Genomic DNA, 13,389 nt, shown 5'->3' with positions numbered 1-13,389 from the left:
ATTTACCAGTCAGTCAGTATGTACAGTCAGTCAGTTAGTATTTACAGTCAGTCAGTCAGTATTTACTGTCAGTCAGTATTTGCAGTCAGTCAGTCAGTATTTGCAGTCAGTCAGTCAGTATTTGCAGTCAGTCAGTATTTACAGTCAGTCAGTCAGTATTTACAGGCAGTATTTACAGTCAGTCAGTCAGTATTTGCAGTCAGTCAGTCAGTATTTGCAGTCAGTCAGTATTTACAGTCAGTCAGTCAGTATTTACTGTCAGTCAGTCAGTATTTGCAGTCAGTCAGTATTTACTGTCAGTCAGTATTTACAGTCAGTCAGTCAGTATTTACTGGCAGTCAGTATTTGCAGTCAGTCAGTATTTACAGTCAGTCAGTCAGTATTTGCAGTCAGTCAGTATTTACTGTCAGTCAGTATGTACAGTCAGTCAGTCAGTATTTACTGTCAGTCAGTATTTACAGTCAGTCAGTCAGTATGTACAGTCAGTCAGTCAGTATTTACAGTCAGTCAGTCAGTATTTACAGTCAGTCAGTCAGTATGTACAGTCAGTCAGTCAGTATTTACAGTCAGTCAGTCAGTATTTACTGTCAGTCAGTATTTACAGTTAGTCAGTCAGTATTTACAGTCAGTCAGTCAGTATTTGCAGTCAGTCAGTATTTACAGTCAGTCAGTCAGTATTTACAGTTAGTCAGTCAGTATTTGCAGTCAGTCAGTCAGTATTTACAGTCAGTCAGTATTTACTGTCAGTCAGTCAGTATTTACTGTCAGTCAGTCAGTATTTACTGTCAGTCAGTCTTTACAGTCAGTCAGTCAGTATTTACAGTCAGTCAGTCAGTATTTACTGTCAGTCAGTATTTACAGTCAGTCAGTATTTACAGTCAGTCAGTCAGTATTTACAGTCAGTCAGTCAGTATTTGCAGTCAGTCAGTATTTGCAGTCAGTCAGTATTTGCAGTCAGTCAGTATTTACAGTCAGTCAGTCAGTATTTACAGTCAGTCAGTCAGTATTTACAGTCAGTCAGTATTTGCAGTCAGTCAGTATTTACAGTCAGTCAGTCAGTATTTGCAGTCAGTCAGTATTTACAGTCAGTCAGTCAGTATTTACAGGCAGTCAGTATTTACAGTCAGTATTTACAGTCAGTCAGTCAGTATTTACAGTCAGTCAGTCAGTATTTGCAGTCAGTCAGTCAGTATTTGCAGTCAGTCAGTCAGTATTTGCAGTCAGTCAGTATTTACAGTCAGTCAGTCAGTATTTACAGGCAGTATTTACAGTCAGTCAGTCAGTATTTGCAGTCAGTCAGTCAGTATTTGCAGTCAGTCAGTATTTACAGTCAGTCAGTCAGTATTTACTGTCAGTCAGTCAGTATTTACAGGCAGTCAGTATTTACAGTCAGTATTTACAGTCAGTCAGTATTTGCAGTCAGTCAGTATTGTCAGTCAGTCAGTATTTACTGTCAGTCAGTCAGTATTTACTGTCAGTCAGTATTTACTGTCAGTCAGTATTTACAGTCAGTCAGTCAGTATTTACAGTCAGTCAGTCAGTATTTGCAGTCAGTCAGTCAGTATTTGCAGTCAGTCAGTCAGTATTTACAGGCAGTCAGTATTTACAGTCAGTCAGTCAGTATTTACAGGCAGTCAGTATTTACAGTCAGTATTTACAGTCAGTCAGTCAGTATTTGCAGTCAGTCAGTCAGTCAGTATTTGCAGTCAGTCAGTATTTACAGTCAGTCAGTATTTACAGGCAGACAGTATTTACAGGCAGTATTTACAGGCAGTATTTACTGTCAGTCAGTCAGTATTTACAGTCAGTCAGTCAGTATTTACAGGCAGTCAGTATTTACAGTCAGTCAGTATTTACAGTCAGTCAGTCAGTATTTACTGTCAGTCAGTCAGTATTTACAGTCAGTATTTACTGTCAGTCAGTCAGTATTTTCAGTCAGTCAGTCAGTATTTACAGGCAGTCAGTATTTACAGTCAGTCAGTATTTACAGTCAGTCAGTCAGTATTTACTGTCAGTCAGTCAGTATTTACAGTCAGTATTTACTGTCAGTCAGTCAGTATTTTCAGTCAGTCAGTCAGTATTTACTGTCAGTCAGTCAGTATTTACTGTCAGTCAGTCAGTATTTACAGTCAGTATTTACAGTCAGTCAGTCAGTATTTACAGGCAGTCAGTATTTACAGTCAGTATTTACTGTCAGTCAGTCAGTATTTACAGTCAGTCAGTCAGTATTTACTGTCAGTCAGTCAGTATTTACTGTCAGTCAGTCAGTATTTGCAGTCAGTCAGTCAGTATTTGCAGTCAGTCAGTCAGTATTTGCAGTCAGTCAGTATTTTCAGTCAGTCAGTCAGTATTTACAGTCAGTCAGTCAGTATTTACAGTCAGTCAGTATTTGCAGTCAGTCAGTATTTACAGTCAGTCAGTCAGTATTTACAGTCAGTCAGTATTTGCAGTCAGTCAGTATTTACAGTCAGTCAGTCAGTATTTGCAGTCAGTCAGTATTTACAGTCAGTCAGTCAGTATTTACAGGCAGTCAGTATTTACAGTCAGTATTTACAGTCAGTCAGTCAGTATTTACAGTCAGTCAGTCAGTATTTGCAGTCAGTCAGTCAGTATTTGCAGTCAGTCAGTCAGTATTTGCAGTCAGTCAGTATTTACAGTCAGTCAGTCAGTATTTACAGGCAGTACTTACAGTCAGTCAGTCAGTATTTGCAGTCAGTCAGTCAGTATTTGCAGTCAGTCAGTATTTACAGTCAGTCAGTCAGTATTTACTGTCAGTCAGTCAGTATTTACAGGCAGTCAGTATTTACAGTCAGTATTTACAGTCAGTCAGTATTTGCAGTCAGTCAGTATTGTCAGTCAGTCAGTATTTACTGTCAGTCAGTCAGTATTTACTGTCAGTCAGTATTTACTGTCAGTCAGTATTTACAGTCAGTCAGTCAGTATTTACAGTCAGTCAGTCAGTATTTACAGTCAGTCAGTCAGTATTTGCAGTCAGTCAGTCAATATTTGCAGTCAGTATTTGCAGTCAGTCAGTCAGTATTTGCAGTCAGTCAGTCAGTATTTGCAGTCAGTCAGTCAGTATTTACAGGCAGTCAGTATTTACAGTCAGTCAGTATTTACAGGCAGTCAGTATTTACAGTCAGTATTTACAGTCAGTCAGTCAGTATTTGCAGTCAGTCAGTCAGTATTTGCAGTCAGTCAGTATTTACAGTCAGTCAGTATTTACAGGCAGTCAGTATTTACAGGCAGTATTTACAGGCAGTATTTACTGTCAGTCAGTCAGTATTTACAGGCAGTCAGTATTTACAGTCAGTCAGTATTTACAGTCAGTCAGTCAGTATTTACTGTCAGTCAGTCAGTATTTACAGTCAGTATTTACTGTCAGTCAGTCAGTATTTTCAGTCAGTCAGTCAGTATTTACAGGCAGTCAGTGTTTACAGTCAGTCAGTATTTACAGTCAGTCAGTCAGTATTTACTGTCAGTCAGTCAGTATTTACAGTCAGTATTTACTGTCAGTCAGTCAGTATTTTCAGTCAGTATTTACTGTCAGTCAGTCAGTATTTACAGTCAGTATTTCCAGTCAGTCAGTCAGTATTTACAGGCAGTCAGTCAGTATTTACAGTCAGTCAGTCAGTATTTACAGGCAGTCAGTCAGTCAGTATTTACAGTCAGTCAGTCAGTATTTACAGGCAGTCAGTATTTACAGTCAGTCAGTCAGTATTTACAGTCAGTCAGTCAGTCAGTCAGTCAGTATTTACAGTCAGTCAGTCAGTATTTACAGTCAGTCAGTCAGTATTTACAGTCAGTCAGTCAGTCAGTATTTACAGTCAGTCAGTATTTACAGTCAGTCAGTCAGTATTTACAGGCAGTCAGTATTGACAGTCAGTATTTACAGTTCAGTCAGTCAGTATTTATAGTCAGTCAGTCAGTATTTATAGTCAGTCAGTCAGTATTTACAGTCAGTCAGTCAGTCAGTCAGTCAGTCAGTCAGTCAGTATTTACAGTCAGTCAGTCAGTCAGTCATTCAGTATTTACAGTCAGTCAGTCAGTCAGTCATTCAGTATTTACAGTCAGTCAGTCAGTCAGTATTTACAGTCAGTCAGTATTTACAGTCAGTCAGTCAGTATTTACAGTCAGTCAGTCAGTCAGTATTTACAGTCAGTCAGTCAGTATTTACAGTCAGTCAGTCAGTCAGTATTTACAGTCAGTCAGTCAGTCAGTATTTACAGTCAGTCAGTCAGTCAGTATTTACAGTCAGTCAGTCAGCATTTACAGTCAGTCAGTCAGTATTTACAGTCAGTCAGTCAGCATTTACAGTCAGTCAGTCAGTATTTACTGTCAGTCAGTCAGTATTTACAGTCAGTCAGTCAGTCAGTATTTACAGGCAGTCAGTCAGTATTTACAGTCAGTCAGTCAGTATTTACAGGCAGTCAGTATTTACAGGCAGTCAGTATTTACAGTCAGTCAGTCAGTCAGTATTTACAGGCAGTCAGTATTTACAGTCAGTCAGTATTTACAGTCAGTCAGTCAGTCAGTATTTACAGTCAGTCAGTATTTACAGTCAGTATTTACAGTCAGTCAGTCAGTATTTACAGTCAGTCAGTCAGTATTTACTTACAGTCAGTCAGTCTGTGCGTCTGTGTCCATGACTCACCAGTCTCTTCTGGTTGAGCACCTGTTCGATGAGGGAGGGTCTGGCCGGCCGGTCCCCCACGGTACCAAGACGCTGCTTGTTCACAGATACAGGCCTGTCCTCCAAGCTCTCCTGGTCAACACACACACACACACACACACACACACACACACACACACACACACACACACACTACAGTTCAACAAATAGCCATCACATTGTTTAGACTAGATCAGAACTCTCTAGTCCTAGTCTTGGGGATCCACAGCAAGGTTTTGTTCCAGCCTTGTACTAAATATAACAAACAATTAAACATACATATACACACATATATATATATACACACATATATATATATATATACACACATATATATATATATATACACACATATATATATATACACACATATATATATATACACACATATATATATATATATATACACACATATATACACACACACATATATATATATATATACACACATATATACACACACACATATATACATATATATATACACACATATACACACACACACATATATACATATATACACACACACATATATACATATATATATACACACACATATATACATATATATATACACACACATATATACATATATATATACACACACATATATACATATATACACACACACATATATACATATATATACACACACACATATATACATATATATATACACACACATATATACATATATATATACACACACATATATATATATATACCCACATATATATACACACACATATATATATATATATACACATATATTGCAACGTGTTTGTGTATATCTGTTTGTGTGCTAGTCAGATACATTCTTACATCTTGTTTGCTAGTGGACATCGCCTGGTCGCTCTTCTTCCTCTTGTATTTGTCTTTGTACATCTTGTTGCGGTGTTTTTTACACATCCACGGCTTCCGCTGCTTGGCTACTTGGGTCGTAGTTTCCGTGCACCCGTCGTATGTACAAGTCTTTGAAATGTTATCGTTATCCCCGTAGCCTTCTTCATCATCATCATCATCGTCGTTGAGTTCTTCGGGACTCGCAGCGTTATCCCGCGGGTCCGACGTGTCCAAAACATCGCTCTCCTCTTCGGCATCATCTATATCGTAGGAGAACATGTTATTGTCCGACTCTTGACGCGCGACTACATTTCTACTGTCGACAACACCGCTCTTGTCAACGTAGTACGTCTGTCCGTCTTTGGTGAGGATAATGCTCGAGTCCTTATTGTTGTTACCCGCCGATGTGTTACTCTCCTCTTCACCCATGATTGGAATATATAAATATATATTATTACTAGTAAATTGTGAGTTTAACGTTAGCTGGCTAGTACAAATGGGACTTTAGGTAGTTACCATGCTGGTTAGCTTGACATGTCCATTCCCTCTCCTTCACCCAAGTAGATCTGAGTGAGTTCGGGCAATAAGTGATGGACCACGTTAAATTAACTGGAAAAACAGAATAATAAGGTTATACCTGACTGTTAGCTGCTCTAAAATAGTCAATCACATAATTGTATTTATAAATACCAGAAATGCTTGCTAGCAGACAAACATCCTCACAACAAAAATAAACGAAGACAAGGAGGAGTCTCTTCTCCTTCTCCGGTGGGGTTTATCTGCGGTTGGCATCCAAAATGATGGCGCGTTTACCGCCGACTACTGTACTGGAGTGTGGGCCGCAGGAGACAGAGAGAAACTAAACCCTACCTGCCAGACCCGTTGCTCTTAAAAAAAGACAACAACATATTTGAGACGATATAAAAAGGAGTTCTACTCAATATAATCTTGAAACGAATTTCCTGTTTTCCCTTTTCCATCATACTAGATCTCAACCTCTCTCTTTCCCTCTCATACTGCCCACACTGACACCTGCTCCATGTTCTCGGTTTCCTAGTAATAATCACACTTTCCTGTTGGATGCGTTCCTATCACATTTAAGGTCTGTTGGATGCGTTCCTATCACATTTAAGGTCTGTTGGATGCATTCCTATCACATTTAAGGTCTGTTGGATGCGTTCCTATCACATTTAAGGTCTGTTGGATGCGTTCCTATCACATTTAAGGTCTGTTGGATGCGTTCCTATCACATTTAAGGTCTGTTGGATGCGTTCCTATCACATTTAAGGTCTGTTGGATGCATTCCTATCACATTTAAGGTCTGTTGGATGCATTCCTATCACATTTAAGGTCTGTTGGATGCGTTCCTATCACATTTAAGGTCTGTTGGATGCGTTCCTATCACATTTAAGGTCTGTTGGATGCGTTCCTATCACATTTAAGGTCTGTTGGATGCATTCCTATCACATTTAAGGTCTGTTGGATGCATTCCTATCACATTTAAGGTCTGTTGGATGCATTCCTATCACATTTAAGGTCTGTGGGATGCATTCCTATCACATGTAAGGTCTGTTGGATGCATTCCTATCACATTTAAGGTCTGTTGGATGCGTTCCTATCACATTTAAGGTCTGTTGGATGCATTCCTATCACATTTAAGGTCTGTTGGATGCATTCCTATCACATTTAAGGTCTGTTGGATGCATTCCTATCACATTTAAGGTCTGTTGGATGCATTCCTATCACATTTAAGGTCTGTTGGATGCATTCCTATCACATTTAAGGTCTGTTGGATGCATTCCTATCACATTTAAGGTCTGTTGGATGCATTCCTATCACATTTAAGGTCTTTTATTCAACTGACTGTGTCCAACACGTAATCTTGTAAAAATAATCAAATTAGCCTCCTCTCTTCTGTCCCGTCCTGCCGTCCTCCTCTCCCCGAATTTCCTCTGCCTGCCCTTAGTATCTCTATTCCACTGCTCCTGTCATCTCTACACCATCGCTGTTCATATCAGGCTTTTATCCTGCTCCTGTCATCTCTACACCATCGCTGTCTATATCAGGCTTTTAACCTGTCATCTCTACACCATCACTGTCTATATCAGGCTTTTAACCTGTTATCTCTACACCATCACTGTTCATATCAGACTTTTAACCTGCTCCTGTCATCTCTACACCATCACTGTCTATATCAGGCTTTTAACCTGCTATCTCTCACCATCACTGTCTTTATCAGGCTTTTAACCTGCTCCTGTCATCTCTACACCATCACTGTCTATATCAGGCTTTAACCTGTCATCTCTACACCATCACTGTCTATATCAGGCTTTTAATCTGTCATCTCTACACCATCACTGTCTATATCAGGCTTTAAACCTGCTCCTGTCATCTCTACACCATCACTGTCTATATCAGGCTTTAAACCTGCTCCTGTCATCTCTACACCATCACTGTCTATATCAGGCTTTAACCTGTTATCTCTACACCATCGCTGTTCATATCAGGCTTTAACCTGTCATCTCTACACCATCACTGTCTATATCAGGCTTTTAACCTGTTATCTCTACACCATCACTGTTCATATCAGGCTTTTAACCTGCTCCTGTCATCTCTACACCATCACTGTCTATATCAGGCTTTTAACCTGCTCCTGTCATCTCTACACCATCACTGTCTTTATCAGGCTTTTAACCTGCTCCTGTCATCTCTACACCATCACTGTCTTTATCAGGCTTTTAACCTGCTCCTGTCATCTCTACACCATCACTGTCTTTATCAGGCTTTTAACCTGCTCCTGTCATCTCTACACCATCACTGTCTATATCAGGCTTTTAACCTGCTCCTGTCATCTCTACACCATCACTGTCTTTATCAGGCTTTTAACCTGCTCCTGTCATCTCTACACCATCACTGTCTATATCAGGCTTTTAACCTGCTCCTGTCATCTCTATACCATCACTGTCTATATCAGGCTTTTAACCTGCTCCTGTCATCTCTACACCATCACTGTCTATATCAGGCTTTTAACCTGTCATCTCTACACCATCACTGTATATATCAGGCTTTTAACCTGCTCCTGTCATCTCTACACCATCACTGTCTATATCAGGCTTTAACCTGTCATCTCTACACCATCACTGTCTATATCAGGCTTTTAACCTGCTCCTGTCATCTCTACACCATCACTGTCTATATCAGGCTTTTAACCTGCTCCTGTCATCTCTACACCATCACTGTCTATATCAGGCTTTTAACCTGTCATCTCTACACCATCACTGTCTATATCAGGCTTTTAACCTGCTCCTGTCATCTCTACACCATCACTTTCTCTATCAGGCTTTTAACCTGCTCCTGTCATCTCTACACCATCACTGTATATATCAGGCTTTTAACCTGTCATCTCTACACCATCACTGTCTATATCAGGCTTTTAACCTGTCATCTCTACACCATCACTGTCTATATCAGGCTGTTAACCTGCTCCTGTCATCTCTACACCATCACTGTCTATATCAGGCTTTTAACCTGTCATCTCTACACCATCACTGTCCATATCAGGCTTTTAACCTGCTCCTGTCATCTCTACACCATCACTGACTATATCAGGTTTTAACCTGTCATCTCTACACCACCACTGTCTATATCAGGCTTTAACCTGTTATCTCTACACCATCACTGTCTATATCAGGCTTTTAACCTGCTCCTGTCATCTCTACACCATCACTGACTATATCAGGCTTTAACCTGCTCCTGTCATCTCTACACCATCACTGTCCATATCAGGCTTTTAACCTGCTCCTGTCATCTCTACACCATCACTGTCTATATCAGGCTTTTAACCTGTCATCTCTACACCATCACTGTCTATATCAGGCTTTTAACCTGCTCCTGTCATCTCTACACCATCACTGTCTATATCAGGCTTTTAACCTGTCATGTCTACACCATCACTGTCCATATCAGGCTTTTAACCTGCTCCTGTCATCTCTACACCATCACTGTCTATATCAGGCTTTTAACCTGTCATCTCTACACCATCACTGTCTATATCAGGCTTTAACCTGTCATCTCTACACCATCACTGTCCATATCAGGCTTTTAACCTGTCATCTCTACACCATCACTGTCTATATCAGGCTTTAGCCTGTCATCTCTACACCATCACTGTCTATATCAGGCTATTAACCTGCTCCTGTCATCTCTACACCATCACTGTCTATATCAGGCTTTAACCTGTCATCTCTACACCATCACTGTCTATATCAGCCTTTAGCCTGTCATCTCTACACCATCACTGTCTATATCAGGCTTTAACCTGTCATCTCTACACCATCACTGACTGTCTATATCAGGCTTTAACCTGCTCCTGTCATCTCTACACCATCACTGTCCATATCAGGCTTTTAACCTGTCATCTCTACACCATCACTGTCCATATCAGGCTTTTAACCTGCCCCTGTCATCTCTACACCATCACTGTCTATATCAGGCTTTTAACCTGCTCCTGTCATCTCTACACCATCACTGTCTATATCAGGCTTTTAACCTGCTCCTGTCATCTCTACACCATCACTGTCTATATCAGGCTTTTTGCCTCTGCCTTGCTCTTTTAAACTACAACATCTACTAAGTGCTTGTTAAGCCAGTACGTCAACTGCCTCATTCCCCTCCACCCCCACATGGGCTGGGACCCAATGAACTCTTATCTGTATACCTATCTGTCTAATCCTGCCATGGGTTTGTAGTACATCATAAAGCAGCACCGGAGTGAAGGGTGACTCTGGCAGCACCGGAGTGAAGGGTGACTCTGGCAGCACCGGAGTGAAGGGTGACTCTGGCAGCACCGGAGTGAAGGGTGACTCTGGCAGCACCGGAGTGAAGGGTGACTCTGGCAGTACCGGAGTGAAGGGTGACTCTGGCAGCACCGGAGTGAAGGGTGACTCTGACAGCACCGGAGTGAAGGGTGACTCTGACAGCACCGGAGTGAAGGGTGACTCTGGCAGCACCGGAGTGAAGGGTGACTCTGACAGCACCGGAGTGAAGGGTGACTCTGGCAGCACCGGAGTGAAGGGTGACTCTGGCAGCACCGGAGTGAAGGGTGACTCTGGCAGCACCGGAGTGAAGGGTGACTCTGGCAGCACCGGAGTGAAGGGTAACTCTGGCAGCACCGGAGTGAAGGGTGACTCTGGCAGCACCGGAGTGAAGGGTGACTCTGGCAGCACCGGAGTGAAGGGTGACTCTGGCAGCACCGGAGTGAAGGGTGACTCTGACAGCACCGGAGTGAAGGGTGACTCTGGCAGCACCGGAGTGAAGGGTGACTCTGACAGCTCCGGAGTGAAGGGTGACTCTGACAGCACCGGAGTGAAGGGTGACTCTGGCAGCACCGGAGTGATGGGTGACTCTGGCAACTCCTGACTGGAGGGAGGCTCTGGAAGCGCTGGACAGGCGGGAGCACCTGGAGGGAGGAGACGGAGAGAGACAGCCTGGTGCGTTTGGCTGCCACAGGAGGCCTGGTGCGTGGAGGAGGCACCGGATGGACCGGACTGTGGAGGTGCACTGGAGGTCTCGAGCAACGAGCCTGCACAACCTGTCCTGGCTGGATACCTCCTGTAGCCCGGCCAGTGCGGCGGGGTGGAACAGACCGCACTGGGCTGTGCTGGCGAACCGAGGACACCGTGCGTAGGGCTGGTGCCATATAACCCGGGCCGAGGAGACGCACTGGAGACCGGATGCGCTGAGCCGGCTTCATCCCTCCTGGCTCGATGCCCACTCTAGCCCGGCTGATACAAGGAGCTGCGGTGTAGTGCACCGGGCTATGCGTGCTCACTGGGGACACCGTGCGCCTCACCGCATAACATGGTGCCTTCCCGGTCAACCTCTCTCCACGGTAAGCACGGGGAGTTGGCTCAGGTCTTCTACCTGGCTTAGCCACACTCCCCGTGTGCCACCCCCCCTAAGAAATGTTTGGGTCTGCCTCTCGTCACTGTTGCGCTGCCATGCTAACTCCTCATATCGCCGCCTCTCGGCTTTAGCTGCCTCCAGCTCTTCCCTGAGGCGGCCATATTCCCCAGCCTGTGCCTAGGGTCCCTTACCGTCCAAAATCTCCTCCCATGTCCAGGAGTCCAGAACCCTCTGCTCCTGGTTACCACACTGCTTGGTCCTTTCTTGGTGGGTGATTCTGTAACGGTTTTCGTCCTCTTCTGAGGAGGAGAAGTAGGAAGGATCGGACCAAGACGCAGCGTTGTCAGTGTTCGTCATATTTTTTGTCAAAACTAAACACTACACAAACTGAAAAACGAAACAGTTCTGTGTGGAAAACACAGACACAGAAAACTATCACCCACAACCGAAATGGGGAAAACCTGGCTGCCTAAGTATGGTTCTCAATCAGAGACAACGATTGACAGCTGCCTCTGATTGGGAACCATACCAGGCCAAACACATTGAAATACAAACATAGAACAAAACAGAATGCCCAGCCCCTGACCAACCTAAAATAGACACGTAAAAAAAGGAACTAAGGTCAGGACGTGACATGGAGCCAGGGTAGCCTAGTGGTTAGAGTGTAGAGGTGGCAGGGTAGCCTAGTGGTTAGAGTGTAGAGGTGGCAGGGTAGCCTAGTGGTTAGAGTGTAGAGGTGGCAGGGTAGTCTAGTGGTTAGAGTGTAGAGGTGGCAGGGTAGCCTAGTGGTTAGAGTGTAGAGGCGGCAGGGTAGCCTAGTGGTTAGAGTGTAGAGGTGGCAGGGTAGCCTAGTGGTTAGAGTGTAGAGGCGGTAGGGTAGCCTAGTGGTTAGAGTGTAGAGGCGGTAGGGTAGCCTAGTGGTTAGAGTGTAGAGGCGGCAGGGTAGCCTAGTGGTTAGAGTGTAGAGGCGGCAGTGTAGCCTAGTGGTTAGAGTGTAGAGGTGGCAGGGTAGCCTAGTGGTTAGAGTGTAGAGGTGGCAGGGTAGCCTAGTGGTTAGAGTGTAGAGGTGACAGGGTAGCCTAGTGGTTAGAGTGTTGGACTAGCAACCGAAAGGTTGCAAGATCAAATCCCTGAGCTGACAAGAATAAAAAGATAAAAAAGTTCTTCCCCTGAACAAGGCAGTTAACCCACTGTTTCTAGGCCATCATTGAAAATTTGATTATTTCTTAACTAACTTGCCTAGTTAAATTAAGGTTAAATTAAAGGTTAAATAAAAAATGGTCCTGTTGAAAAACAAATGATAGTCCTACTAAGCCCAAACCAGATGGGTTGGTGTATCGCTGCAGAATGCTGTGGTAGTCATGCTGGTTAAGTCTTGAATTGTAAATACATCACAGACAGTGTCACCAGCCAAGCACCCCCACACCATCACACCTCCTCCTCCATGCCTCACAGTGGGAACATGTGGAGATCATCCGTTCACCTACTCTGCGTCTCACAAAGACACGGCGGTTGGAACCAAAAATCTCACATTTGGACTCATTTTTTAGACAGATTTCCACCAGTCTAAAGTCCATTGCTCGTGTTTCTTGGCCCAAGCAAGTCTCTTCTTATTATTGGTGTCCTTTAGTAGTGGTTTCTTTGCAGTAATTCAACCATGAAGGCCTGATTCACACAGTCTCCTCTGAACAGTTGATGTTGAGGTGTGTCTGTTACTTGAACTCTTTGAAGCATTTATTTGGGCTGCAATCTGAGGCTGGTAACTCTACTGAACTTATCCTCTGCAGCAGAGGTAACTCTGGGTCTTCCTTTCCTGTGGTTTCATTATAGCGCTTGATGGTTTTTGCGAATGCACTTGAAGAAACTTTCAAAGTTCTTGACATTTTCCGGATTGACTGACCTTCATGTCTTAAATTTAATAATGGACTGTCGTTTCTCTCTGCTTATTTGAGCTGTTCTTGCCATAATAT

The 13,389-nt window shown here is 43.0% G+C and overlaps 1 protein-coding gene across 1 annotated transcript in view; it reads right to left on the bottom strand.

Annotated features, from left to right (window-relative positions):
• The window catches only part of LOC115125633 (regulatory factor X-associated protein-like), a 12,845-nt gene extending 6,579 nt beyond the window's left edge, over nucleotides 1-6,266 (bottom strand). Inside the window, exons 1-3 of the mRNA XM_065024005.1 lie at nucleotides 6,206-6,266; nucleotides 5,495-6,124; nucleotides 4,655-4,765 (exon numbers count right to left, since the gene is read on the bottom strand). Of these exons, the coding sequence (XP_064880077.1) occupies nucleotides 4,655-4,765; nucleotides 5,495-5,944 (561 nt within the window). The 5' untranslated portion in view covers nucleotides 5,945-6,124; nucleotides 6,206-6,266. The remainder of the gene's footprint in view (nucleotides 1-4,654; nucleotides 4,766-5,494; nucleotides 6,125-6,205) is intronic.
• Between the last annotated feature and the right edge of the window lie 7,123 nt (nucleotides 6,267-13,389).

The sequence above is a fragment of the Oncorhynchus nerka genome, linkage group LG10, assembly GCF_034236695.1.
Source record: "Oncorhynchus nerka isolate Pitt River linkage group LG10, Oner_Uvic_2.0, whole genome shotgun sequence".
In the NCBI taxonomy this organism is placed as follows: domain Eukaryota; kingdom Metazoa; phylum Chordata; class Actinopteri; order Salmoniformes; family Salmonidae; genus Oncorhynchus; species Oncorhynchus nerka.
The sequence above is the reverse complement of the archived record's forward strand: the minus strand, read 5'-3'. Positions and strand labels throughout refer to the sequence as shown.